General features: G+C 41.4%; 1 protein-coding gene across 1 annotated transcript in view; it reads left to right on the forward strand.

The window, feature by feature from the left end:
• The first annotated feature begins 4,730 nt into the window (after positions 1-4,730).
• xab2 (XPA binding protein 2) overlaps positions 4,731-26,376 on the forward strand; it is a 43,675-nt gene continuing 22,029 nt past the window's right edge. Inside the window, exons 1-8 of the mRNA XM_060942567.1 lie at positions 4,731-4,896; positions 13,068-13,216; positions 13,302-13,425; positions 13,558-13,755; positions 13,911-14,045; positions 23,730-23,894; positions 23,984-24,128; positions 24,211-24,362. Coding sequence (XP_060798550.1) covers positions 4,861-4,896; positions 13,068-13,216; positions 13,302-13,425; positions 13,558-13,755; positions 13,911-14,045; positions 23,730-23,894; positions 23,984-24,128; positions 24,211-24,362 — 1,104 coding nt within the window. The 5' untranslated portion in view covers positions 4,731-4,860. The remainder of the gene's footprint in view (positions 4,897-13,067; positions 13,217-13,301; positions 13,426-13,557; positions 13,756-13,910; positions 14,046-23,729; positions 23,895-23,983; positions 24,129-24,210; positions 24,363-26,376) is intronic.

Raw genomic sequence — 26,376 nt, forward strand, 5'->3', positions numbered from 1 at the left:
ACAATCGTAAACGAACATTCTCATATGTAGGGGAAAAGATTTACCCTCTGTCTGAAACACTTTGGCATGATTGTCTCTCATCATTTCTATTGTCTCCTCCAAGACTAACTTGTCATTTTCCAACACACTGATAATTACATCTTTCTCTTTCAGGTCACTCTCAAGCTGTGTCACAGTAGCATCACCAAGTCCACTATCCTGAGAAGGCAGCGCATGCTTATCTTTGTAGTATCTTTTGATTTGAGAATTATTATTATTCTCTTTCAGGAGGTTTCATCACAGTCTATCGAATAATTCAGTAGGATCAGCTGATTTTTGATATTTTCTCAGTTGTGCCTTTAAAATAATGATCTCTGCATTCCATTTTGCAAGGATTCCTTTTTTCCTGTTCAAGTCCTGGTTGAGGTGTCTTATTTGCTGTGTGCGAGATGACCAAAGTTCAGCTTTCATGTCCTTCAGACTTGTTTGATATTTTTTCTTCATGTCGGATCTTGCCTTAGACACAAATTCAAGTCTTTGTTTGATGGCTTTACACTTTGAAGTAAGCATCTTTCGATTTGAAGATCTTGTTGTGGATGAACTGGGAGTAGATGGCACTACAAGTTCAGTTGGGGTGGCAGTCGCAGCAACAGTCTCTGTTGAAGATGGCAATGGCGTGTGGCGTAGCGTGTTAGGTACACCGGGCCCGCAGGAGGTACTTGGCTCATCACATGCCGAGGTAGACACCACAGCATCATCCATTTCTTTGTAGAGTGTGAACAGTTCATCACAGACTTCCTTCAGTTTTTCATGTCATTTTCACAAGTAAGATTTGTGTATTTTCATATAGAACTGTCCAGAAGCTTGTTGATATGCCACAGCTGTATTGAGCATGGTATTCCTAATAAGTCTTTCACATTTTCGATAGTTTTGACAATTGACTTGTCACTGCTGTAGTAAATCTGCAAAACGTGCCCATTCCTAATTGAGCCAGCACCACGTGGAATGCTGCTGAAATTCTCTGCCACATAAGACACTGCCATACCTGGTTTGGCTGACTGGCCTCTACATCATCTTTTCTTAGGTGGCATGGTGATTATGCTGAAAATAAAATAAAACAGAAATCATGTAAGAAAGGGTCTAAAATTGTAATATTGGGACAGAAAATGAAAAATAATGATTGTAGGCCTATTTTCCTGAAGTAAATAAATTACATTTATCATATGTAAATATTGGGTGGCACAGTGGTGTAGTGGTTAGTACTGTCGTCTCACAGCAAGAAGGTCCTGCGTTCGAGCCCAGCGGCCAGCGAGGGCCTTTCTGCGTGGAGTTTGCATGTTGTCTGCGTGGGTTTCCTCCGGGTGCTCCGGTTTCCCCCACAGTCCAAAGACATGTTGGCTAGGCTAATTGGTGACTCTAAATTGACCGTAGGTGTGAATGTGAGTGTGAATGGTTGTTTGTCTCTGTGTCAGCCCTGTGATGACCTGGTGACTTGTCCAGGGTGTACCCCGCCTCTCACCCATAGTCAACTGGGATAGGCTCCAGCTTGCCTGCGACCCTGTAGAACAGGATAAGCGGCTACAGATAATGGATGGATGGATATGTAAATATTGTAATTCTAATCATAATCACCAATATTGCTGGTAAAATTAAAAATTGTTCACCAGCACATGGTTGATTATGTATATAAACAATGAACTCTAGCCAATGGAATCACTTGATTTGGGTCACGTGCCAAGAGGAGAACGCCGCACTCGGCTCTTGCACAAAATTCACTTGGGCCTATCCTAAAATTGACATTTTATATGGAATGCATACAGTATAACTGCAAGTAAAGTCATCAGTATTTGTGTACTGGGGAAATCTGCACGGGAATCAATAACAGAGGCTCCAACTCTCCCGCCATGGGCAGGAGATCTCCCGCTTTAGGGAACATTTAGAAAATCCTCCCGACCTCCCGCTGACAACATAAAAATCTCCCACCCGCCCTTACTACACATGATTAGTTAAAACAATATATAACTTGATACGTTTATGTTGACAAAAATTAATAGTTGACTTTCCGCTTTCCGTGTGTCTGACATTGTATGGGTGGACTCAAGTGTGTACCCCGCGGTATATGCCGATTCCCTGGTCGGTACACTGATCGGCGTAACGGGGGGATTGGAGTGAATGCCGGAGGCATGCGCGCGCAGATCAAGTGCACATATGAATCGAGCGGAATTCGGTACGCTGCAAGGTACACACTTGAGCCCACCCAATGTCTTAGCAGTTACCGATAAAGCATACAGATGGCGCTATTAATGATACGTGCGAGAGAACGAGAAAACCTGCGACACTCAACCATTTTTTTTTTGCGTCTGCATTTCGTCTGCATTTATCGCCTGCTCTTCTTTAACTTTATGTTCTCTTGAATGAGATAATGAAACGAATTCTGTTGGTGGAAATGGCGAAAGCCAAACTACGAAGAAAAAATATCAGAAAATCACCAAGATAAAGTTCGGATCGCCCATCGTGATGGTCGCCAGGGACGAATGGTGGACTATTTTGGACGGCAGCAATACAACCCTATATCTGACAGGGTTAGATCACCAGACCAGACATTAGATTCTAACCAACTTGTCTGACTTTTTTTGTCTGACTTTTACTAACTTAGACTTAGAAATAGAATATTATTAGAAGAACATTATCATCAGAGGGTCTACCATTGGCTATTTATAATCATCATTATTGACATTAACATTGACTTTAGGCACAAATCCAGGTCTGTAGTCACTGGATTTATCTAGATCTGTTACTATTAATAAGATTTAATTGACACAAAATGTAGTGAATCATTCATATATATATATATATATATATATATATATATAAATGCATCATTATATACACATCATTATACAGTTAGGTCCATATATATTTGGACACTGACACAGATTTTCTTTTTTTACCTGTTTACTGAAACATATTCAAGTTATAGTTATATAATGGACATGGACATAAAGTCCAGACTTTCAGCTTTCATTTGAAGGTATCCACATTAAAATTGGATGAAGGGTTTAGGAGTTTCAGCTCCTTAACATGTGCCACCCTGTTTTTAAAGGGACCAAAAGTAATTGGACAATTGACTCAAAGGCTATTTCATGGGCAGGTGTGGGCAATTCCTTCGTTATGTCATTCTCAATTAAGCAGATAAAAGGCCTGGAGTTGATTTGAGGTGTGGTGCTTGCATTTGGAAGATTTTGCTGTGAAGAAAACATGCGGTCAAAGGAGCTCTCCATGCAGGTGAAACAAGCCATCCTTAAGCTGTGAAAACAGAAAAAAAACCATCCAAGAAATTGCTACAATATTAGGAGTGGCAAAATCTACAGTTTGGTACATCCTGAGAAAGAAAGAAAGAAAGAAAGCACTGGTGAACTCATCAATGCAAAAAGACCTGGATGCCCACAGAAGACAACAGTGGTGGATGATCGCAGAATAATCTCCATGGTGAAGAGAAACCCTTTCACAACAGCCAACCAAGTGAACAACACTCTCCAGCAAGTAGGTGTATCAATATCCAAATCTACCATAAAGAGAAGACTGCATGAAAATAAATACAGAGGGTTCACTGCATGGTGCAAGCCACTCATAAGCCTCAAGAATAAAAAGGCTAGATTGGACTTTGCTAAAAAACATCTAAAAAAGCCAGCACAGTTCTGGAAGAACATTCTTTGGACAGACGAAACCAAGATCAACCTCTACCAGAATCATGGAAAGAAAAAAGTATGGCAAAGGCGTGGTACAGCTCATGATCCAAAGCATACCACATCATCTGTAAAACACGGCGGAGACAGTGTGATGGCTTGGGCATGCATGGCTGCCAGTGGCACTGGGTCACTAGTGTTTATTGATGATGTGACACAGGACAGAAGCAGCCGGATGAATTCTGAGGTATTCAGAGGCATACTGTGTGCTCAAATCCAGCCAAACTGATTGGTCGGTGTTTCATAATACAGATGGACAATGACCCCAAACATAAAGTCAAAGCAACCCAGGAGTTTATTAAAGCAAAGAAGTGGAATATTCTTGAATGGCCAAGTCAGTCACCTGATCTCAACCCAATTGAGCATGCATTTCACTTGTTAAAGGCTAAACTTCAGACAGAAAGGCCCACAAACAAACAGCAACTGAAAACCGCTGCAGTAAAGGCCTGGCAGAGCATTAAAAAGGAGGAAACACAGCGTCTGCTGATGTCCATGAGTTCAAGACTTCAGGCAGTCATTGCCAACAAAGGGTTTTCAACCAAGTATTAGAAATGAACATTTTATTTACAATTATTTAATTTGTCCAATTACTTTTGAGCCCCTGAAATGAAGGGATTGTGTTTAAAAAATGCTTTAGTTCCTCACATTTTTATGCAATCATTTTGTTCAACCCACTGAATTAAAGCTGAAAGTCTGAACTTCAACTGCATCTGAATTGTTTTGTTCAAAATTCATTGTGGTAATGTACAGAACCAAAATTAGAAAAATGGTGTGTCTGTCCAAATATTTATGGACCTAACTGTATATATCATTATATATAAGGGTCATTGTAGCGTAACTAATAGAACAGAACAGAACGTCATTAAATCGTGCAGTTTTCACGGCGGCCGTTAGGTGGCGACGTGCATGCTGCTCTGACGCCAGTTGGTAAGTCGAAGAGGGGGAAGAAGAAGAAGGACCGTTCAGCTTTCTGTAGCCAATAGAATTCAAGGAAATATTTTGTGGGCGGGATTTAATATTGCCTTCCCAACACGTTCAGGCTAATTCAGCTAAGCTTTCTTGCTAGCTGAGTTGTTTTGCTAATTTTATTTTAAATATACAGCTTTTTACAGTTCGGAATTACAATAGGACAGACATGGCCATTTCCAATGGGAAACAAGACGTTGTATTTGTACGTATTTTTTATTTCTTAAAAGTATGTAATTAAAAAAATAAAACGCCTGTTTGGAGCTAGCTCGCTATTTCACCTGATAAGTTTACTGATGAGCCGCTTCGCTAATTAGCAGGCTGTAATTTTATTAACCATTAAATAAATACGTGGTTAAAGGGTTGTTTTACAATCAGGGTACGCAAGCTAAAAATCACATTTAACACTTATCTTCAATATCAAAACTAAATAAACTTGGTTGTTTCTTGTAGCCCTGTGATAGCTCTATTTACCATGCAAAAAAAAAAAAAAAATTGGTGATAATGTTATTTTTGGTGAATGTCTGGCAATATATGTCATATTTAGCAAAATTACTCGTGTCATTTAGAAAAAGTGCTTTTTTTGACCACAGGTAGCTCCAAAAGGGATGCACTTACATCATTCTTTATACCATAAAACACATATTTGGTTCCATATCATTGGAAACATAGTTAAGTTTTAATGTTGAATGCCAGTAAGTTTTCAGACTATTTTGATCAAATTAGTATGTAATTGTATCAAAAAAATGTCCTCTCTGAGACAGCTAATTTTTCAATATAAAATAACATATCTAAAATGATGATTTTCATCCTAAAATGTGGTCAAGGTATTGGGACGCAAATATTAGAGACAACTAACACAAAGCTTACAGGCTTATATTTAAAAGCACTATGGAAGTAGTGGATTCTGAATTGTCAAAAAAAAAAAAAGTCCTCTCCGAGAATCACTTCATTTGTTTCTCCCAGCCCTGCTTAAAGCTACACTTAATCATCTTTATTTTATAGCAGATTACACAAAACTACCATACACGTGTCAAAAAATTACCTGAAATCTGTTCTTTAACTTGTCCTTCACTTAAAAACTGGTACAAGAAACAGTTTGGATCAATCTGAATTTTGGACCCCTGTGACACAAACTTTGTACCCTGATTGTAAAACAACCCTAAAACTAATTGGTGATTTAATCCAGTTATTATTGAGGAAACTTGAATTTATTGAGGCTGCTGGACTCTGGGACTGGAGTCCACATTACACTCGGAGCAACTTCATTCTTTTCCCTGGAATAACCTACATTTTTTTTTAATTTCTCTGCTCTTTTTTTTAACAGCAAAGTAAATTCCTGAAAGTCTATTACAACCCCGATTCCAAAAAAAGTTGGGACAAAGTACAAATTGTAAATAAAAACGGAATGCAATAATTTACAAATCTCAAAAACTGATAGTGTTTACAATAGAACATAGACAACATATCAGATGTTGAAAGTGAGACATTTTGAAATTTCATGCCAAATATTGGCTCGTTTGAAATTTCATGACAGCAACACATCTCAAAAAAGTTGGGACAGGGGCAATAAAAGGCTGGAAAAGTTAAAGGTACAAAAAAGGAACAGCTGGAGGACCAAATTGCAACTCATTAGGTCAATTGGCAATAGGTCATTAACATGACTGGGTATAAAAAGAGCATCTTGGAGTGGTAGCGGCTCTCAGAAGTAAAGGTGGGAAGAGGATCACCAATCCCCCTAATTCTGCACCGACAAATAGTGGAGCAGTATCAGAAAGGAGTTTGACAGTGTGAAATTGCAAAGAGTTTGAACATATCATCATCTACAGTGCATAATATCATCAAAAGATTCAGAGAATCTGGAAGAATCTCTGTGTGTAAGGGTCAAGGCCGGAAAACCATACTGGGTGCCTGTGATCTTCGGGCCCTTAGACGGCACTGCATCACATACAGGCATGCTTCTGTATAGGAAATCACAAAATGGGCTCAGGAATATTTCCAGAGAACATTATCTGTGAACACAATTCACCGTGCCATCCGCCGTTGCCAGCTAAAACTCTATAGTTCAAAGAAGAAGCCGTATCTAAACATGATCCAGAAGCGCAGACGTCTTCTCTGGGCCAAGGCTCATTTAAAATGGACTGTGGCAAAGTGGAAAACTGTTCTGTGGTCAGATGAATCAAAATTTGAAGTTCTTTATGGAAATCAGGGACGCCGTGTTATTCAGACTAAAGAGGAGAAGGATGACCCAAGTTGTTATCAGTGCTCAGTTCAGAAGCCTGCATCTCTGATGGTATGGGGTTACATTAGTGCGTGTGGCATGGGCAGCTTACACATCTGGAAAGACACCATCAATGCTGAAAGGTATATCCAGGTTCTAGAGCAACATATGCTCCCATCCAGACAACGTCTCTTTCAGGGAAGACCTTGCATTTTCCAACATGACAATGCCAAACCACATACTGCATCAATTACAGCATCATGGCTGCGTAGAAGAAGGGTCCGGGTACTGAACTGGCCAGCCTGCAGTCCAGATCTTTCACCCATAGAAAACATTTGGCGCATCATAAAACGGAAGATACGACAAAAAAGACCTAAGACAGTTGAGCAACTAGAATCCTACATTAGACAAGAATGGGTTAACATTCCTGTCCCTAAACTTGAGCAACTTGTCTCCTCAGTCCCCAGACATTTACAGAGTGTTGTAAAGAGAAAAGGGGATGTCTCACAGTGGTAAACATGGCCTTGTCCCAACTTTTTTGAGATGTGTTGTTGTCATGAAATTTAAGTTCACCTAATTTTTCTCTTTAAATGAGACATTTTCTCAGTTTAAACATTTGATATGTCATCTATGTTCTATTCTGAATAAAATATGGAATTTTGAAACTTCCACATCATTGCATTCTGTTTTTATTTACAATTTGTACTTTGTCCCAACGTTTTTGGAATCGGGGTTGTAGTTTGTTCACTGTAAAGTGCCTCTTTATCGTGATATCTAATGTAAAACATCCAGTTTATACTCATATCTCCGGGTTTTTGGTTAGAGGTGAGCGATATGACCAAAATATTGTATCGTGATGCTTGAAAGTGTTTCATGATGCTACCCACCATTTATGCGACGATATTTAAGCTTTTGAGAAAACTCCCAGCGAAACAGGAGTGCTACATTTAATGTTTCATGATGCTTTATTCTTAAATAAATACAGTAGTAATTCTATGACTAATACATACTTTCCAACCTGGTGAGAATGAAAAGCGGTAGATTATATCGTGAAATGGTGCATTCTCCTGCATGCTGAGTGTCATATTTGAAGAAAATTGATCAAGAAATCAGACCGATGTACTTAACAAATGCTTCCAACCTTGTCTCGATGCTTTGATGCTGGATGATCCGATGACCAAGTCGCCTTGAACTTGTCATATCGAATCTTTTTTTCGCTTCCCCCTGAGTTCTCATTGTTCGTGATCACCAGAGCATGTTTGGTTTTTTACACAAACTGGTGTGATTTGTTGCATCATGTGAACTGATTTTGCCAATTGGTTAGAACCATAATGAGAAGCAATGGAATGCTGCTATGATACAAATTAGTTTCATTATTATTATTACCGTGCCGTTCCATTTGGCTCTCGGCTTCACTTAATGACTATTTGACACTGTCGACTTTTATCCTCTGTGCTGAAAACAGCTGAAGTGAGATCAGAAGAGTGAATCCGACTGTTCGCTGATTATTTTGTAATGTGTGGTTTTTTTTTTTTCAAACTAAAAGCGCTAGGCGGTATTCACCTGTGAAAATCAGTAGACTACCACCCATTTCCGTTAATATTAATATTATTCTTCTTGCAATGAGTTGTAAGAATATTTTCTCTATTCTTAGCACATAAACATAAGTTTCTGTAGTGCATGCCCAAATCGCTATCAACAGATGGAAAAAAATTGCTGAAGAAACGAGCAGCTTGGTGCAAGATAAATGTTCACAATTTTTTGCATGAAGGTGCAGAATTTGAATAAATGGGCTTGAGTTAGGGCTGTGCGATGTCCCCTTAATTGGCATCGACGATGTTTACAGTGCAAACATCGTGATGGACGATCATATCGTGGTCGGGGGGGATTTTAATACCACATTATTAAATATATTATTATTATTATTATTATTATTATTAAAAGTATTAGATACTCATCCGAGGCTTTGGCACGTAAAGAAAAAAAAGCGCTAGGTGATGTGGAATATTTGGCCTTGATAACGGATATGTGGTCCAGCTGCAACATGATGCCCTATACGTCAGCTACCGTACATTATGTGGACCGAGAGTGGGCAATGCAGTCCAAATGCCTGCAGACGAGTTTCATGCCAGACACACATTCAGCGGACAATTTAGAAGACGCATTGCGCGAGACACTTGCCGAATGGAAAATAGAGGAGAAAAAGATCGCCTGTATAACAACGGGGCGAATATTGTCGCAGCCATCAGGCAATTGAAATGGCCGTGGTTAAGTTGTTTTGGGCACAATTTGAACCTGGCCATAACCAACTCGCTTGCGCAACAGAGGGCCAGTACAGACCGAGCGTTTGGAGTTTGCCGAGCAGTCAACACTGCGTTTGCGCACAGCTGGCTTCGGAGAAATGAGCTGCGCAAAGCGCAGGTGGAAATGAACCTCCCCGAGCACTCACTGGTCACGGCAAGATATTAATCTGCTCTAACAATGAAAGACTAGTATTCAAACTATGAGAAGAAACTACACTTAAGCTATTACTCATTGTTTATTTACACCATAACAACTGAAGATGCGTTTCGGCCTTTAGTGCGCACTTGAACGCGCTAATTTTTCCAATTTATTAGTGTTTGAATTATTGCACCAGCTTTTAAAATCATGATTTAATATTGTTTTTTTTTTTACTGTCTTTACATTTATCAGAATCACCTTCATTCTTCCCTTTGGTTTGACATTATGGCTTAGAGTGGACCATTTTGTGTCTGAAAGTAGGCCTATTTACCAGATTAAAGTTAGTTGACTTCTGCCGAAGTCTGCGCTTCACTGCCGTTTGATAAGGTGCAATATTTCCCGACTGAAGTCGTTAATAGTGGCTATTTGTTTGAACAACATGACAAATTTTACATTAAAAGTATAGTGTAGGCTAAAAAATGAAGTCAAAATTTATTATTAGTAGCATACTGTATTTGTGTAACCACGTTATGTTCACTAGCACGTCCCTGCACCATAGCCTACGTGAACAAGCAGTAATAGGATATTACTTTATAATGATTTATATAATTATATATTTATATATAAATATATTTATATATTAAACAAAACTAACTAACTAAACTAACAAAAAACTAACTTTTTAGGTTAAATAGGCCCAGATGATATGTATATGCATGTTTATGACAGGAGGGGGCGTGGTATCACGATGGTGGCTCTCCATCGTGATGGATGACCACCATCGTCGATGGACGATGGCATCGTCTATCGGCACAGCCCTAGCTTGAGTATCTTCCATTCAGGCATGTCAAAAACATGTTCCTGTATCAGGCAAACACAGAGAAATACCATACATAAACAGATAGTAAGACACCAAAAAAGTAGATGGAAGGCCAAAGAAGTACAATTTGCATTTTTGTCGTATTGACCAGTCTGCCTGGGCTGCGTGGTGTAAAGTCAACCTGTTTGTCTGACTCGGAAAAAATCATAAATGTCATATTATGAAAATAGATACTGATGTTTGGCACCAAAATAAGTAAAATAGATAAGGAAATTTATTTCTTATATAGTTGCCATGTACCTTTTAAAGCTTGGGCAGCCACTGACATTTTAGAGAAAATAAACCAGGCAAAGAAACCAAGTTTCCCATAAAGGCAAAGCCAAAAGTAGCAAATCATTTCTATCTTATTTGCTTATTTTTATTGAAATGGGTAATTTTTGTCATCCATGTGATGGCTAACGATAAAAATATTTTCACGCCCAATGCCTACAAGTACCTCGGGCTGTGGCTGGACAGCAAGCTGGACTGGACTTGCAACACCAATCTCTTATACAGGAAGGGACAGAGCAGGCTGTACTTCCTTAGGAGGCTGCGGTCCTTTAACATCTGCAGGAAACTCCTGTGGATGTTCTATCAGTCTGTGGTCGCCAGTGTCTTGTTTTACACCGTGGTGTGCTGGGGGGGGGCAGCACATCCAAGGAGGACACATCCAGGCTGGACAAACTGATCAGGCGGGCCGGCTCTGTGGTCGGCATGAAGCTGGACTCTCTGGCGACGGTGGCAGAGAAGAGGACTATGGACAAACTATTGAACATCATGGACGATGCCAGTCACCCTCTGCACACCGTCATCAGCAACCAGAGGAGCCTGTTCAGTGACAGAATGCTCCTTCCCAAGTGCAGGACAAACAGACTCAAAAACTCCTTTGTCCCTCATGCCATCAGACTGTACAACTCCTCTCTGGGGGAGAGGAGGGGTAACAGGAGGACAGAGGACGGGAAGGAGCAGTAGCCTAGCCCAACAATAAGCAATACCGGACAATGTGCAATATAAAGTGCAATATCTTTCCTGCCCCCCCCCCCCCCCCCCCCCCCCCACACACACACACACACACACACTCTTACCCTTACCCCACTTCTCCCCCCTCCCCCATATCTTATTCTTTTATATTTGTATATGTAAATACTTAATTTAGTTTAATTTATCTAGAAGTTTTCTCTATTTCTTTTCTCTGTTTATCTGTAATGATGCTGCTGGAATCTTAATTTCCCTGATGGAACCCTCCCAAAAGGATCAATAAAGTTTTATCTAATATATGCCGTAAGCATAATTCTTACAACCCTCTGACACCAGGGTGAGGTGTAAGAATAAGTGATGCTGATTTGCGCATGCGCTACTGGAATTTATGTTCATGTCATAAGAATGATGAAAATGTTATTCTTATGACTCGTCATAAGAATAGCCGAGGCCTAGATTATATCGTAAAATGGTGCATTCTCCTGCATGCTGAGTGCCATATCCTCCTGAGAACCAACCCATAGACTTGTCCTCTGTAGTTGACATTTGTGTTACGTGCACACCCTCTTACTCTTTCAAGCTCATCTCATTATCTGTAGCCGCTTTATCCTGTTCTGCAGGCAAGCTGGAGCCTATCCCAGCTGACTACGGGCGAAAGGCGGGGTACACCCTGGACAAGTCGCCAGGTCATCACAGGGCTGACACATAGACACAGACAACCATTCACATTCACACCTATGGTCAATTTAGAGTCACCAGTTAACCTAACCTGCATGTCTTTGGACTGTGGGGGAAACCGGAGCACCCGGAGGAAACCCACCCGGACACGGGGAGAACATGCAAACTCCACACAGAAAGGCCCTCGCCGGCCATGGGGCTCGAACCTGGACCTTCTTGCTGTGAGGTGACAGTGCTAACCACAACACCACCGGGCGTGCCGCCCCGAGATTCGGACTGTTTCTCAATAATCACCTGCGTATTTATACTAATATGTATTACACCACAGTGCTGACGAACTCTTGATTCTGATTAGTCAGAAAGTGTTGATCAATTGTCAGAGCTGCTGTTCTAGAAAAATCATGCAACTTCAAATTGCCCAGAAGCCCTTTTAAGAATTGCATACAGCACCTTTAATTGTTAAATGTCTACCAATTAATACTCAACAAAATACACCAAAATATGACATTATCTTGCTGAAGTAATCCAATTTGACAGATTGTTAGATTTTCATAAATAACTAGACTGCATGTCCGCAGAGAAAATGCAAAGTGTGCCTGCTCAACTGTAGCAAAGGGTCAGCAACTAAACTGGATCAGACACGAGACGTCGTGCTCAAAAATCTTTTTTTTTTTTTTTTAACATGATTTACAGCTGGGGGCGGCACGGTGGTGTAGTGGTTAGCGCTGTCGCCTCACAGCAAGAAGGTCCGGGTTCGAGCCCCGGGGCTGGCGAGGGCCTTTCTGTGTGGAGTTTGCATGTTCTCCCCGTGTCCACGTGGGTTTCCTCCGGGTGCTCCGGTTTCCCCCACAGTCCAAAGACATGCAGGTTAGGTTAACTGGTGACTCTAAATTGACCGTAGGTGTGAATGTGAGTGTGAATGGTTGTCTGTGTCTATGTGTCAGCCCTGTGATGATCTGGCGACTTGTCCAGGGTGTACCCCGCCTTTCGCCCGTAGCCAGCTGGGATAGGCTCCAGCTTGCCTGCGACCCTGTAGAACAGGATAAAGCGGCTAGAGATAATGAGATGAGATTATTATTATTATTATTATTATTATTATTATTATTATTATTCAGGCAACAGGGATTAAGGTGTCTTTTCGGACACATGGCTCAGTCTGGTGCTGTGAACTAACCCTTAACTCTGCTTCCTGCCTCAGGAAGAAGATGATTTGCCTTACGAGGAAGAAATCATCAGGAACCCGTACTCTGTGAAGTGCTGGATGCGCTACATTGAGCACAAACAGAATGCACCGAAGTCAGTGCTGAATATGATTTATGAACGAGCGCTTAAAGAACTCCCGGGCAGGTGGGTGCATGCTCCTAGTTTTGCTTTTGCAGACCTCATTTAAAAAAAAAAAATTGTGTTTAATTTTTTGTATGTCTGCCATTAGTTACAAATTGTGGTACAACTACCTGAGAGAGAGGAGGAAACAGATAAAGGGAAAATGCATCACAGATCCGGCGTATGAGGAGGTCAACAACTGCCACGAGAGAGCACTGGTGTTTATGCACAAGGTAACGGTGCCGACTGGGACACTCGGTTACATGTGTCAAATCTAACCAGAGCAAATTCCTCACCTGAAGTGAAGCTGGTTCTGATACCGATACTAGAAATACCATTAACATTCCTCCCTGGTTTCTGAACAGATGCCGAGGATATGGCTGGATTACTGTCAGTTCATCGTATCTCAGTGCAAAATCACAAGAAGCCGTCGCACGTTTGACCGAGCGCTCAGAGCTCTGCCCATCACCCAGCACTCCCGCATCTGGCCCCTCTATCTCAAATTTGCCCGCAATTTACCCTTACCTGAGACCGCCATCCGGGTTTATCGCCGATATCTCAAGGTGTGTGTGAATGTGTGTACTGTCAAACCTATTGTGCTGAAAATCTCTACCTATACATACACTCTGCCCTGTGTGTCACGAATTAATGGGTTTCACTTCACTTATAAACTACAATTCATTGTTTTCTGTCCTGTGTGTGTGTGTGTTCTGTTCAGCTTTTTCCAGAGAATGTGGAGGAGTACATCGATTACTTGCGCTCTGTAGGACGGCTGGACGAGGCAGCGGTCCGACTAGCCGCTGTGGTGAACGACGAAGGCTTTGTTTCAAAAGAAGGAAAGTCAAACTACCAGGTTGGTTTGTATTTGTTTCCGTATGCTTTATTTGACCTGGATTATATTATATATATTTTTAGCTCATCTATCCATACGGCCAATGAGCTGTTGCCATGGTGTGTCGTCCGTTGTCCACAATTCAGTTAAATCATACAGTGGTGCTTGAAAGTTTGTGAACCCTTTAGAATTTTCTCTATTTCTGCATAAATATGAGATAAAACATCATCAGATTTTCACACAAGTCCTAAAAGTAGATAAAGAGAACCCAGTTAAACAAATGAGACAAAAATATTATACTTGGTCATTTATTTACTGAGGAAAATGATCCAATATTACATATCTGTGAGTGGCAAAAGTATGTGAACCTTTGCTTTCAGTATCTGATGTGATCCCCCTGTGCAGCAATAACTGCAACTAAACATTTGCGGTAATTGTTGATCAGTCCTGCACACCGGCTTGGAGGAATTTTAGCCCGTTCCTCTGTACAGAACAGCTTCAACTCTGGGATGTTGGTGGGTTTCCTCACATGAACTGCTCGCTTCAGGTCCTTCCACAACATTTCCATTGGATTAAGGTCAGGACTTTGACTTGGCCATTCCAAAACTTTAACTTTATTCTTCTTTAACCATTCTTTGGTAGAACGACTTGTGTGCTTAGGGTCGTTGTCTTGCTGCATGACCCACCTTCTCTTGAGATTCAGTTCATGGACAGATGTCCTGACATTTTCCTTTAGAATTCGCTGGTATAATTCAGAATTCATTGTTCCATCAATGATGGCAAGCCGTTCTGGCCCAGATGCAGCAAAACAGGCCCAAACCATGGCACTACCACCATCATGTTTCACAGATGGGATAAGGTTCTTATGCTGGAATGCAGTGTTTTCCTTCCTCCAAACATAATGCTTCTCATTTAAACCAAAATTTCCATGTTGGTCTCATCTGTCCACAAAACATCTTTCCAATAGCCTTCTGGCTTGTCCACATGACCTTTAGCAAACTGCAGATGAGCAGCAATGTTCTTTTTGGAGAGCAGTGGCTTTCTCCTTGCAACCCTGCCATGCACACCATTGTTGTTCAGTGTTCTTCTGATGGTGGACTCATGAACATTAGCATTAGCCAATGGGAGAAAGGCCTTCAGTTGCTTAGAAGTTACCCTGGGGTCCTTTGTGACCTCACTGACTATTACATGCCTTGCTCTTGGAGTGATCTTTGCTGGTCGATCACTCCTGGGAAGGGTAACAATGGTCTTGAATTTCCTCCATTTGTACACAATCTGTCTGACTGTAGATTGGTGGAGTCCAAACTCTTTAGAGATGGTTTTGTAATCTTTTCCAGCCTAATGAGCATCAACAATAATTTTTCTGAGGTCCTCAGAAATCTCCTTTGTTCGTGCCATGATACACTTCCACAAACATGTGTTGTGAAGATCAGGCTTTGATAGATCCCTGTTCTTTAAATAAAACAGGGTGCCCACTCACACCTGATTGTCATCCCATTGATTGAAAACACTTGACTCTAATTTCACCTTCAAATGAACTGCTAATCCTAGAGGTTCACATACTTTTGCCACTCACAGATATGTAATATTGGATCATTTTCCTCAATAAATAAATGACCAAGTATAATATTTTTGTCTCATTTGTTTAACTGGGTTCTCTTTATCTACTTTTAGGACTTGTGTGAAAATCTGATGATGTTTTAGGTCATATTTATGCAGAAATATAGAAAATTCTAAAGGGTTCACAAACTTTCAAGCACCACTGTATCTCCTCTGTCGATTCTCTATAGATTTCTGTTCCCATTGTTTTATTTGAAAGAACTCATCACGCCACACAAAACTTGATTGTTGTTTTGTCAATTTTTTTTTTGCTAAAGAGTTAGTAATTAGGCCAAATTAACAAATTTTCCAGGCCTCTCACTAGAATTTTATCTCCTCTCTCATTTCTCATTTGATTTCAGTTCTGATTGATGTTTTGGGTCGATCTTCCCTTAAGGAGCAGAACTTGGTTGTTTGTTGAGTTTTTTCTGTTGTAAACAATTTGTTTCCAACTTTATTTATTTTCAGTTAAATCATATGTCCTCCCTCAGTCCTCAACGGATTTCAGTGGAGAGCTCTTTTTACAGACTGCTGAAAGATAAACAAAAGAGAAGCAAATGGAGGGAGTACATATGTTCATTAGTTTTATTAAGAAAAGGAATATTTGCTATTAGTGTTTTTCACTTTTAATAAAAGGGATATTTTAGTTAATAGGATATTTTATTTTTTTCGCGGTCTGGTTTCCATCAAATCCTGCGCTCTGATTAGCTGGCAAGCGGGTCCATATCCTACGATACGGACCCTGGATATGAACCTCTGGCAACTCGCTCGTTCACAACTAGGGATCGACGGATATGTTTTTTTCAGGGCCGATACCGATTATTATGGAATTGGGATGCCAATAACCGATATGTGCAACCGATAAATGTAAACATTATAATTCACATGAAATTAAACATAGCACACACTGACACAGACCTTCATATCCATGAAATGTATGTTTAATTGTAAAATTGAACATGAAATTTTGTGCAGGGAGATGCCAGCAGCATTTGTACAAGAAAGTCAAACATTAGTTAGAATAAAATGAGAAATAAAATAATAAAATAAATATTCACCAATTAAAAAAAAATAAATCACTCCCTACTATATTACAGCTCACCATTTTCAGTGGAAAATAAATGAAAATACACTCTGGATTCTTTTACACTAAGAACTAAGTAAGACTTACCAACTTCAAGTAGTTTTTAAATAACAAATCAAGTGTAGGGAGCTGCCTGCAGCATTTTTTAAAAAGTAAAATCAAACATAAAGTAGGCTATCACTCCCTATTATGTAACAACTTAACAAGTAACCATCTACATTCTACTGCTTTTAATGCCCAAGCCTAATATTCCCAATTTAGGAGGATTATATTGTAGTGAAGGAAGCACAGTTGCTCTGCATGTTAAAAGCTCTGGTTAAAAGGAGCGGCTGCTCCTTTAAGAGTATATCGCTTTCCGAATCAGAAGCGCTAGCGAGGAGAATCACTTGCGCAAGAATTATAAATACTAGTGGAGTACATTACAGCGCAATGTGAAGTAGCATAAGAACATTTAAGTCAAGAGTTTAATTGATGTATTTCGTTCATTAGCGTTTATCCAAGCAAGTGTGCATCCACGACACAATTAATTACTGAGCCCACAACAAGCGTCCTGACAAACTCCCTACAGTATTACACAGCCTACTAGCACCATATCACACCTGGCTTGTTTAAATGTTCAAATAGCCCTTTATAAAGTTACCTAACATATACAAGTGCAATGCGCTTTTTGAGCACGAGTCACGTCATGAAGTTTACTCATCGCCATAACAAATAGCCAGTAGGCTTGCGCTAGCCTACAGAACACAAACACAACGTTTTATTTCGTCTTCCCTTGACCACCTCTCTGTATGGCTGTCATTCTACTGTTTGAGTAGAACTACTGACACATTCACAACGCTTCCAGACGGGGATTTAAAAATGACTGCAGCCTACGTTATGCTGGGGACTGCTTACTATGGACAACATTACATGTAGTTTCAGCGAGACTAGTTGGTTGTAGGCTAATTCAAGTGCTTCCTTCCATAAGCTAAGTTTGCCTGGCTACACAGATGCAAATGGACAATTTTAACGAGTAGTAAATGAAGGATGTAAACATATAATGATGTGCTTTTGCAACTTGTGTGTTTGTGACTTATTGCGGCAAAAGCAGCGTGTCCTTACCTTGAAGTGGGATCTGCTTCTGCCCGAGTGCCCGTACGGCCGCCTTGAAACAGTTCACAGCGGTTAGCTATGGGTGTTGATTGGCTGTATCCCTTGTGCCAAACAAATCAGATGTTGTGGTGGGCGGGACCGTGTTCTTGAACTCAGAGAGGCGAGTGCAGGAAAGGACGTGCAGTGACAGTCGCGTTAGGAACGAAATGGCTGCAAAAAGGCATGTTATCGGCATATCGGTGGAAATTATGGACGATACCGATAACCCTAAAAACGCAGAATATCGGCCCGATATATCGGCCAGGCCGATTATCGGTCGACCCCTATTCACAACAACACCAAACATAGTAGCAATTTTTGTCAACATTTACTTTCGCATTTCTCAGGAGAACAGTATTAATTTTACATCATGGATAGCGATAATGACAGTGTTCACAGCGAAAGCGAGTTTTGCTACCCTGAGGAAGAAGAAATAAAAGAAAACATTTCAGGAGAAAGCTAAAAACCTGTAACTGTTGCTAACGCTGAGCAAAAACATGGCTGAATCCTGAATGACTCAATTTTGTATAAATAGGGGACTACATAGGCGGCAAAATGTAGTTTTTTTTTTTTTTTTTTTTTTCCCCTGCCATTGAAGTGCACTTGTATACCGAGGAGGAAGTCATTTGCACGACAGCCGTGAATGAGGATTCAAAATGGTGGCTCGGCTCGGTTTTCCCTTTCGGGCGCTCTCTTTTTCTGTTAGAATTTGGTTAAGAAAAAAATAAATATATTATTTACCAGCTTAAGGTTGGTCCGTATGGTGAAATACTGTGACCTCGGTCTTGAGTGCTGACCGAGGCCCTCTCAAGACCTCGGTCACGGTATTTCACGATACGGCCCTCCCAGCTGGTAAATATATTTTACTCTAACCTTTACAAATGTTGATAAATAATTATTGTTGATTTATTAAGAAAATGAAACACTTTTTTTTTTGTAAATTTAACCAAAAGAATATTAGTTGATAAAGAATATGAAAATAAAATGTTGCATTTTCTTGGGAATAAAATTTTCATTTTTTTTTTCTCCTCTGTCTCAAAAATATCGTTGGAAAATTGAATCGTGAAGCCAATATCCTGAATTGGGTGAAGTATTGCATGCTGCTGATCTGTACATCAGAGTAAATCAGGGTTCCCGCGGGTCCTTAAAAAGTCTTAAATACAATTTTCGGTTTTCAAGGCCTTAAAACGTCTTAAATTGTTTGGAATGACTGGAATTTTCGAAAGGGAGGTATTAAATTTAATCTTGGACCGAACGAGTGAAATGTCTCCATCCGGTTTGGGGTATTTTTTTAACCGTAATTTTAAAAGTGACCAGCGTACCTTTTGGGGGCAGCATTGGTTCTGTAGATCAAGAGCTAACGTTAGGAGGCTACTGGAGGAAGTGCGGTGCGGTGGTTGTGAAGAGTGAGAGATACGCAGGTAGCTTACGTGGGCGCTAGAAAGCGTTGATAATTATGGGAAGATGTCTGTTTAACGACAAGTGGTTGGGGGATGACAAATACCCCCAAAATAAGGAGAAGAATCGTTTGCGATGAAAAGCGCTGGATCACACAGATGTGTTTAAAGATAACGCAGCGCTGGGGACACGGCGGACTGGGAAACTGGCTTTTCACGGACACGAGGTGCGCGCGTGTTAGAGGTCAAGCACTCCGGAGTGAAACGCAGGGGGGTTTGCGCATGCGCACGAGTCAGGTTGAAAATGGGCCTAAAAGGAAATACTACTTCTAATGATTATCATCATTTTTTACATAATTAACATTGTTTATTGTACTAAGTTTAATATATATATATATATATATATATATATATATATATATATATATATATATATATATACATACAACCTTTATTTCAAAACTCAATTAAAAAGAACTACAGAAAATACAATAATTCTAAATATAGTACAATATAAATAATTTGTATAAAATTTTTTAGTTATTACCTATCGTCTACAACAGTGTTTTTAATATCATAATAATAATAATAATAATATTAACAACCACTGATAATAATGATTAGTAGTAGTAATTATTATTCATTATTAATCATTACTACTTATGAATTAGTGATTAGTGCTGGGAACGTCTGGCCGAGCAATCTGTTGGGGAGGTCTTTAACTCCCACCTCCGGGAGAGCTTTTCCCAGCTTCCGAGGGAGGCGGGGGACATTGAGTCTGAGTGGACCATGTTCTCTACCTCCAGCTATTCGGAGCTGTGGCCGCAAGGTCTTCGGTGCCTGTCGTGGCGGCAATCCCCGAATCCGGTGGTGGGCACCAGAAGTAAGGGATGCCGTCAAGCTGAAGGAGTCCTATCGGGCCATGTTGACCTCCAGGACTCCTGAGGCAGCTGACGGGTATCAGCAGGCCAGGCGTGCTGCAGCTCGGGCAGTTGCGGAGGCAAAAACTCGGAACTGGGAGGAGTTCGGGGAGGCCATGGAGAAGGACTATCGGTCGGCCTCGAAGAAATTCTGGCAAACCGTCCGGCGCCTCAGGAGGGGGAAGCAGTACTCTGCCAACACTGTTTACAGTGCGGGTGGGGAGCTGTTGACCTCGACTGGGAACATTGTCGGGCGGTGGAAGGAATACTTTGAGGATCTCCTCAATCCCACCGTCATGTCTTCCACTGAGGAGACTGAGGCTGATGACTCAGAGGTGGACTCATCCATTACCCAAGCCGAAGTCACTGAGGTGGTTTGCAAGCTCCTCGGTGGCAAGGCACCGGGGGTGGATGAGATCCGCCCTGAGTATCTCAAGTCTCTGGGTGTTGTGGGGCTGTCTTGGTTGACACGCCTCTGCAACGTCGCGTGGCGGTCAGGGACAGTACCTCTGGAGTGGCAGACTGGGGTGGTGGTCCCTCTTTTTAAGAAAGGGGACCGGAGAGTGTGCTCCAATTATAGGGGAATCACACTTCTCAGCCTCCCAGGGAAGGTTTACTCCAGGGTACTGGAGAGGAGAATTCGACCAATAGTTGAACCTCGGATCCAGGAGGAACAATGCGGTTTTCGTCCTGGTCGCGGAACACTGGACCAGCTCTATACCCTTCATAGGGTGCTTGAGGGTTCATGGGAGTTTGCCCAACCAGTCCACATGTGCTTTGTGGATCTGGAGAAGGCATTCGACCGTGTCCCCCATGGTATTCTGTGGGGGGTGCTTTGGGAGTATGGGGTTCGGGGCTCTTTGCTAAGGGCTGTCCAGTCCCTGTACGAACGGAGCAGGAGTCTGGTTCGCATTGCTGGCAGTAAGTCAGACCTGTTCCCAGTGCATGTTGGACTCCGGCAGGGCTGCCCTTTGTCACCGGTTCTGTTCATAATTTTTATGGACAGAATTTCTAGGCGCAGCCAGGGGCCGGAAGGAATCCTGTTTGGGAACCACAGGATTTCATCTCTGCTTTTTGCGGATGATGTTGTCCTGTTGGCTTCTTCAAACCAGGACCTTCAGCATGCGCTGGGGCGGTTTGCAGTCGAGTGTGAAGCGGCTGGGATGAGAATCAGCACCTCCAAGTCCGAGGCCATGGTTCTCGACCGGAAAAGGGTGGCTTGCCCTCTCCAGGTTGGTGGAGAAGTCCTGCCTCAAGTGGAGGAGTTTAAGTATCTCGGGATCTTGTTCACGAGTGAGGGAAGGATGGAGCGTGAGATCGACAGGCGGATCGGTGCAGCCTCCGCAGTGATGCGGTCGCTTTACCGGTCCGTCATGGTGAAGAAGGAGCTGAGCCGAAAGGTGAAGCTCTCAATTTACCGGTCGATCTACGTTCCGACTCTCACCTATGGTCATGAGCTTTGGGTAATGACTGAAAGAACAAGATCGCGGATACAAGCGGCCGAAATGAGTTTCCTTCGCAGGGTGGCTGGGCGCTCCCTTAGAGATAGGGTGAGAAGCACAGTCACTCGGGAGGAGTTCGGAGTAGAGCCGCTGCTCCTCCACATCGAGAGGAATCAGCTGAGGTGGCTCGGGCATCTTTTTCGGATGCCTCCTGGACGCCTTCCTGGGGAGGTGTTCCAGGCATGTCCCCCCGGGAGGAGGCCCCGGGGAAGACCCAGGACACGCTGGAGGGACTATGTCTCTCGGCTGGCCTGGGAACGCCTCGGTGTTCTTCCTGAGGAGCTGGCCGAGGTGTCTGGGGAAAGGGAAGTTTGGGCTTCTGTGCTTAGACTGCTGCCTCCGCGACCCGGTCCCGGATAAAGCGGAAGAAGACGAGACGAGAATTAGTGATTAATAAGTAGTAGGGATTATTAAATGTTATAAAATTAAGTTATTAAAAATTACAAATAATTATTAAAAGGTAGTAATTGGTAGAATACAAACAAATTAAATAGTGAACATTGATATAAAATAACTGTACTACTACTAATAATAATAATAAACAATAACACTACTAGTAATACTTGTTGTTAGTTATTATCAGTACAATTGTTATATCAATGTTCACTATTAAAAAAAATTATCTATAATCCATGAATAATTGTTTGTATCCCTACTACTACTACTACTAATAATAATAACTACTTTTTTAATAATATTAACTAATCTTATAACTCAATTTTATAGCATTTTAATAATCAACTTAATTATTAGAATAATTAAGTAGTAGTTGATAATTACTACTTATTAATTATTAAATTAGATTTTGATGATCACTGCTTATTAAGTAGTAATTAATAATACTGAATTATAATAATTGCTACTCTGTTAATTAATATAGCTAATAAGTAGTGATTATTAAAATGTTAAATTGAGTTAATTTTTTTATTATTAAAAAAGTAGTTAGTAGTAGTAGTAATACAAACAATTATTCATGGATTATAGATAATTAATGATTATTTTTGAATAATGAACATTGATATAACAATTGCACTAGTGATAATTAGTTTACAGTTATTACAACACATTGATTAATATTGATAATAATGGCTATGAAAGGTGACAGTTGTTTTTCTGTGTTTAATGTAACGCTCTGATGATTGTATGACTGCATAAACAGGTTTATGCTGTTACCTGCTATAATGCAGAAGATACTCGAGAACTTCCTCAGCCAGCTGTATACTGTACGACACTCAGACTGATTTTGCTGTCGGACACAAAATCACACATCAAAGATTATCTTTGGGGATTGAAATAATGCCGGCTAAGGTTGTTCAGCTGGTTCTACTTGCCGTTTATTGTTTTCGTTTTTTAAATGATTCATGGTGTTTTCTCCAGTAAACACCAGTCTTCTCCTTGCAGCTACAGTAGTTCTGCAGGCTCAAAACACACGACTTTGCTTCAGCTGTTTGCATGTCTAACAGTTGCCATTGATGCACTCTGTTGTTCACCAATTGTGTGCATTCTTCTTAAAGTTAGTAAAAAAAAATATTGCAGAAAACAGTTTTAAGTTGTCGTATTTATCATTTTCTTTGCCATGGTACAGTCTTAATTTTTCCATTTAGAGGTCTTGAAAAGGTCTTAAGTCTTTAAATTTGTACTTGAAAAATGTGCAGATACCCGGTAAATGTCTATTTACTTTATTTATTTATTACCCATAAACATACAATGACTTATATTTCCCATGCAATTATTTACAAAACTGAGAGCACAGAAACAAAAAGCCTCAGTTTTTCTTTTCTTTCATTAAAATCTTCATGAGTAAATAAATTACCAAATTTAATTCACATGATGTAGGAGGCTCACATAATTCTGTTCCCATGACAAAATGTATCATTAGTTTGAACTTCTGTTAGAGGACGTGGTTCTGTTTTTGGCTTTCTGTAAAATAAATGGGGGGAAAAAATGATGTCCCTCTGACACTTTCATGAAGTTTAACGACGTGGAATTTGGTGTAAATGAGCCTTAAAGATGCAAAACATGCATAGCTCTAGATTCACACCAAAGTCTGGCTTTTTCCTCCATCATTGTAGCTCTGGCATGAGCTGTGTGACCACATCTCCCAGAACCCAGACAAGGTGACCTCGCTGAATGTCGACGCCATCATCCGTGGTGGCCTCACCCGCTTCACGGACCAGGTTGGCAAGCTGTGGTGCTCTCTAGCTGATTACTATGTCCGCAGCAATCACTCTGAGAAGGTATTCTCCGCTCCACTCAGCCACATGGTCATCTAACCCCAAACCCCACAATCCTTATGTTTACTTTGTCATGTGTTTGGTATGTCCAGGCACGTGACGTGTACGAAGAGGCGATTCAGACTGTCGTCACTGTACGAGATTTCAGTCAGGTGTTCGACAGCTACGCCGACTTTGAAGAGAAAACGATCAATGCCAGGATGGAGACCACATCCGAGATGGGAGGAGATGAAGACGGTAAGATAGTCGTAGAAAATGTCGCAGTGTTGTGATGAATCATACAGATGTTCTGACAGATGTCGTCATGTCCCTGCTGTAGATGACATTGATCTGGCGTTGCGCTTGGCCCGGTTCGAGCAGCTGATCACGCGCCGGCCACTCTTATTGAACAGCGTGCTGCTGCGGCAGAACCCACACAACGTCCACGAGTGGCACAAGAGAGTCAAGCTCTATGAAGGCAACCCTCAACAGGTGAGAGGAGAGGGGTTTTTGCTCTTTTCTTAAAGAAATAAGTCAATTGGTAAATGCAGATGATCTCTACCTCCTGATAAACTCGGTCTGCTCAAACTTGTTTGGTCGTTTCAGCAGTGTTGATCCATCACTCATAATATTTAAGTAATATTGGTTGACTTTTTTTTCAGGGTATATCAGATATATAAAGTCTGTGACTTGTTCAGTATCATGCTAGCTGAATGGAATATATCTGATATACCATGAAAAAAGCCAGCCAATATTATTATTATTATTATTATTATTATTATTATTATTATTATTATTATTATTATTATACCTACACCAGAGGAGAACCATCAGGACCTTCTAGGCCTTCAGGGAAGCATTTCAAATGTTATATTTAATTTCTTTCATTCTTGAATTTTTTTTCATTATTCCATCATAATTATTCTCTTCTAATTCGGCCTCATTTTCTATCAAATGTGCTTCAGAACTGAAAGGGTTACTGTCCTGAAACCATTAAAATCAAGTTATTCAATGAGCTTGTTTTGTTTGTTGTCTCTAGGCTGAGAAGAGTTTAGAGCAGGCTCACTCATTGGTTAGTACTTCATTGCCGGGACAGAAGGCCATGGCAGTGTATGCTTATGTGGGAAGTGACAGATGAATTAACCAATCAGATTTTGATTTGTAGTGGGAGGGACCAAAAATGTATTGCCGAGTCGGCGCCGTCAGCGCAGCGTGAAGTCACCTTCCAGCCAGTGTTGCGTTCATCAGTAGTGTTAGCGAATGCTAATAAAGCGGTCAAGCCAGTGCTGTCTATCGAGAGCAAGTAGTACAGGCTAACGACCGAGAAACTAATGCCGCTTTTCCACTACCAACGCGGCTGAGTTGGGCTGAGCCGTGCCGTGCTGAGTCGAGCTGAGTGGGGCTGTTGGAGTTGCATTTCGACTACAACCGCGCTGAACCATGCTGGCTGGAAGTGGGTGGACACATTGGGTGGAGTTAGCGAAAGTGGGTGGACGTCACGTGATGTCGTTAGGCGGCGCAAACAGTGACATCAGTGATCTTTTAAGCGGTAGTCTCACGACCCGGATAGTAAACAATAAACATGGAGTCGTTAGTGTTGCTGGTCTTGGTGCTGTGGCTTGTTGTCACCGACAACGCCAACAGATACTGGCAAGAGCGTATAGATGAGGCGAGGCGCATAAGGCTTCAGAAATTCTCGTAATTCGTAATTCTTCTTCTTCCGGGTTTACGGTGTTTACAGATCCCAGCGTGCTCGCGGGGCGTGTGTGGGCGTGTGAGGACACTCCTCCTCACCAATCAGTGCACAGGGGAGTGTCTGCTCACGCCCCTAGCCCCACTCGGCTCGGTTTGGCTCGCTTCAGCCCCACTCCAAAACCGTGCGAGTTTTGGGGGCTGAGCAGGGCTGAAGCGAGCTGAGTCATGCTGCTCTAAGGTAGTCGAAATGCGAGCCGTGTCGGGCTGAAGTGAGCTGAAGCGAGCTGAAAAAGGGTAGTGGAAAAGGGCCATAAGATTTCTGTCTCCAGACTCTTCTTCCATGCTGCACGCTCACTACATTATTTTTCACTCAGACTGAAAGCATATATGCAGAGACATGGCCTCGCTTTCGTTTGTAAATGCCTTGAGACCTCAAGAATGGCACAGTAATAGTTTTAAGCGTTAACAATAAATCTAATATCGTAATTTTTACGATTAAAGTGATTCATATAGGTAGCGGTCTGAGTGAATGGCCTTGATGTCTGTAACGTCACAGCAGGAAGTCTATCGGTCTCATCGCCATTTCCGCTATACTAAAACACAGAGCTGACTGCAACTCCGGTCCTCCATTTTGAGCTAATTTATCGCCATGCTACGTAGATGTGCCAACAACATGACCGAATGTGGATTTACGTTGCATTCATGGCCCAAGAATGTTCAAACTGCAAAGATTTGGACGCGTTTTGCAAGTAGTTCACGGGCACATTGGGCGGCTATGAAGTGGTCTCTCCTCTGCTCTGCACATTTTACT

Source organism: Neoarius graeffei, chromosome 16 (genome assembly GCF_027579695.1).
Source record: "Neoarius graeffei isolate fNeoGra1 chromosome 16, fNeoGra1.pri, whole genome shotgun sequence".
NCBI classification, from domain to species: Eukaryota; Metazoa; Chordata; class Actinopteri; order Siluriformes; family Ariidae; genus Neoarius; species Neoarius graeffei.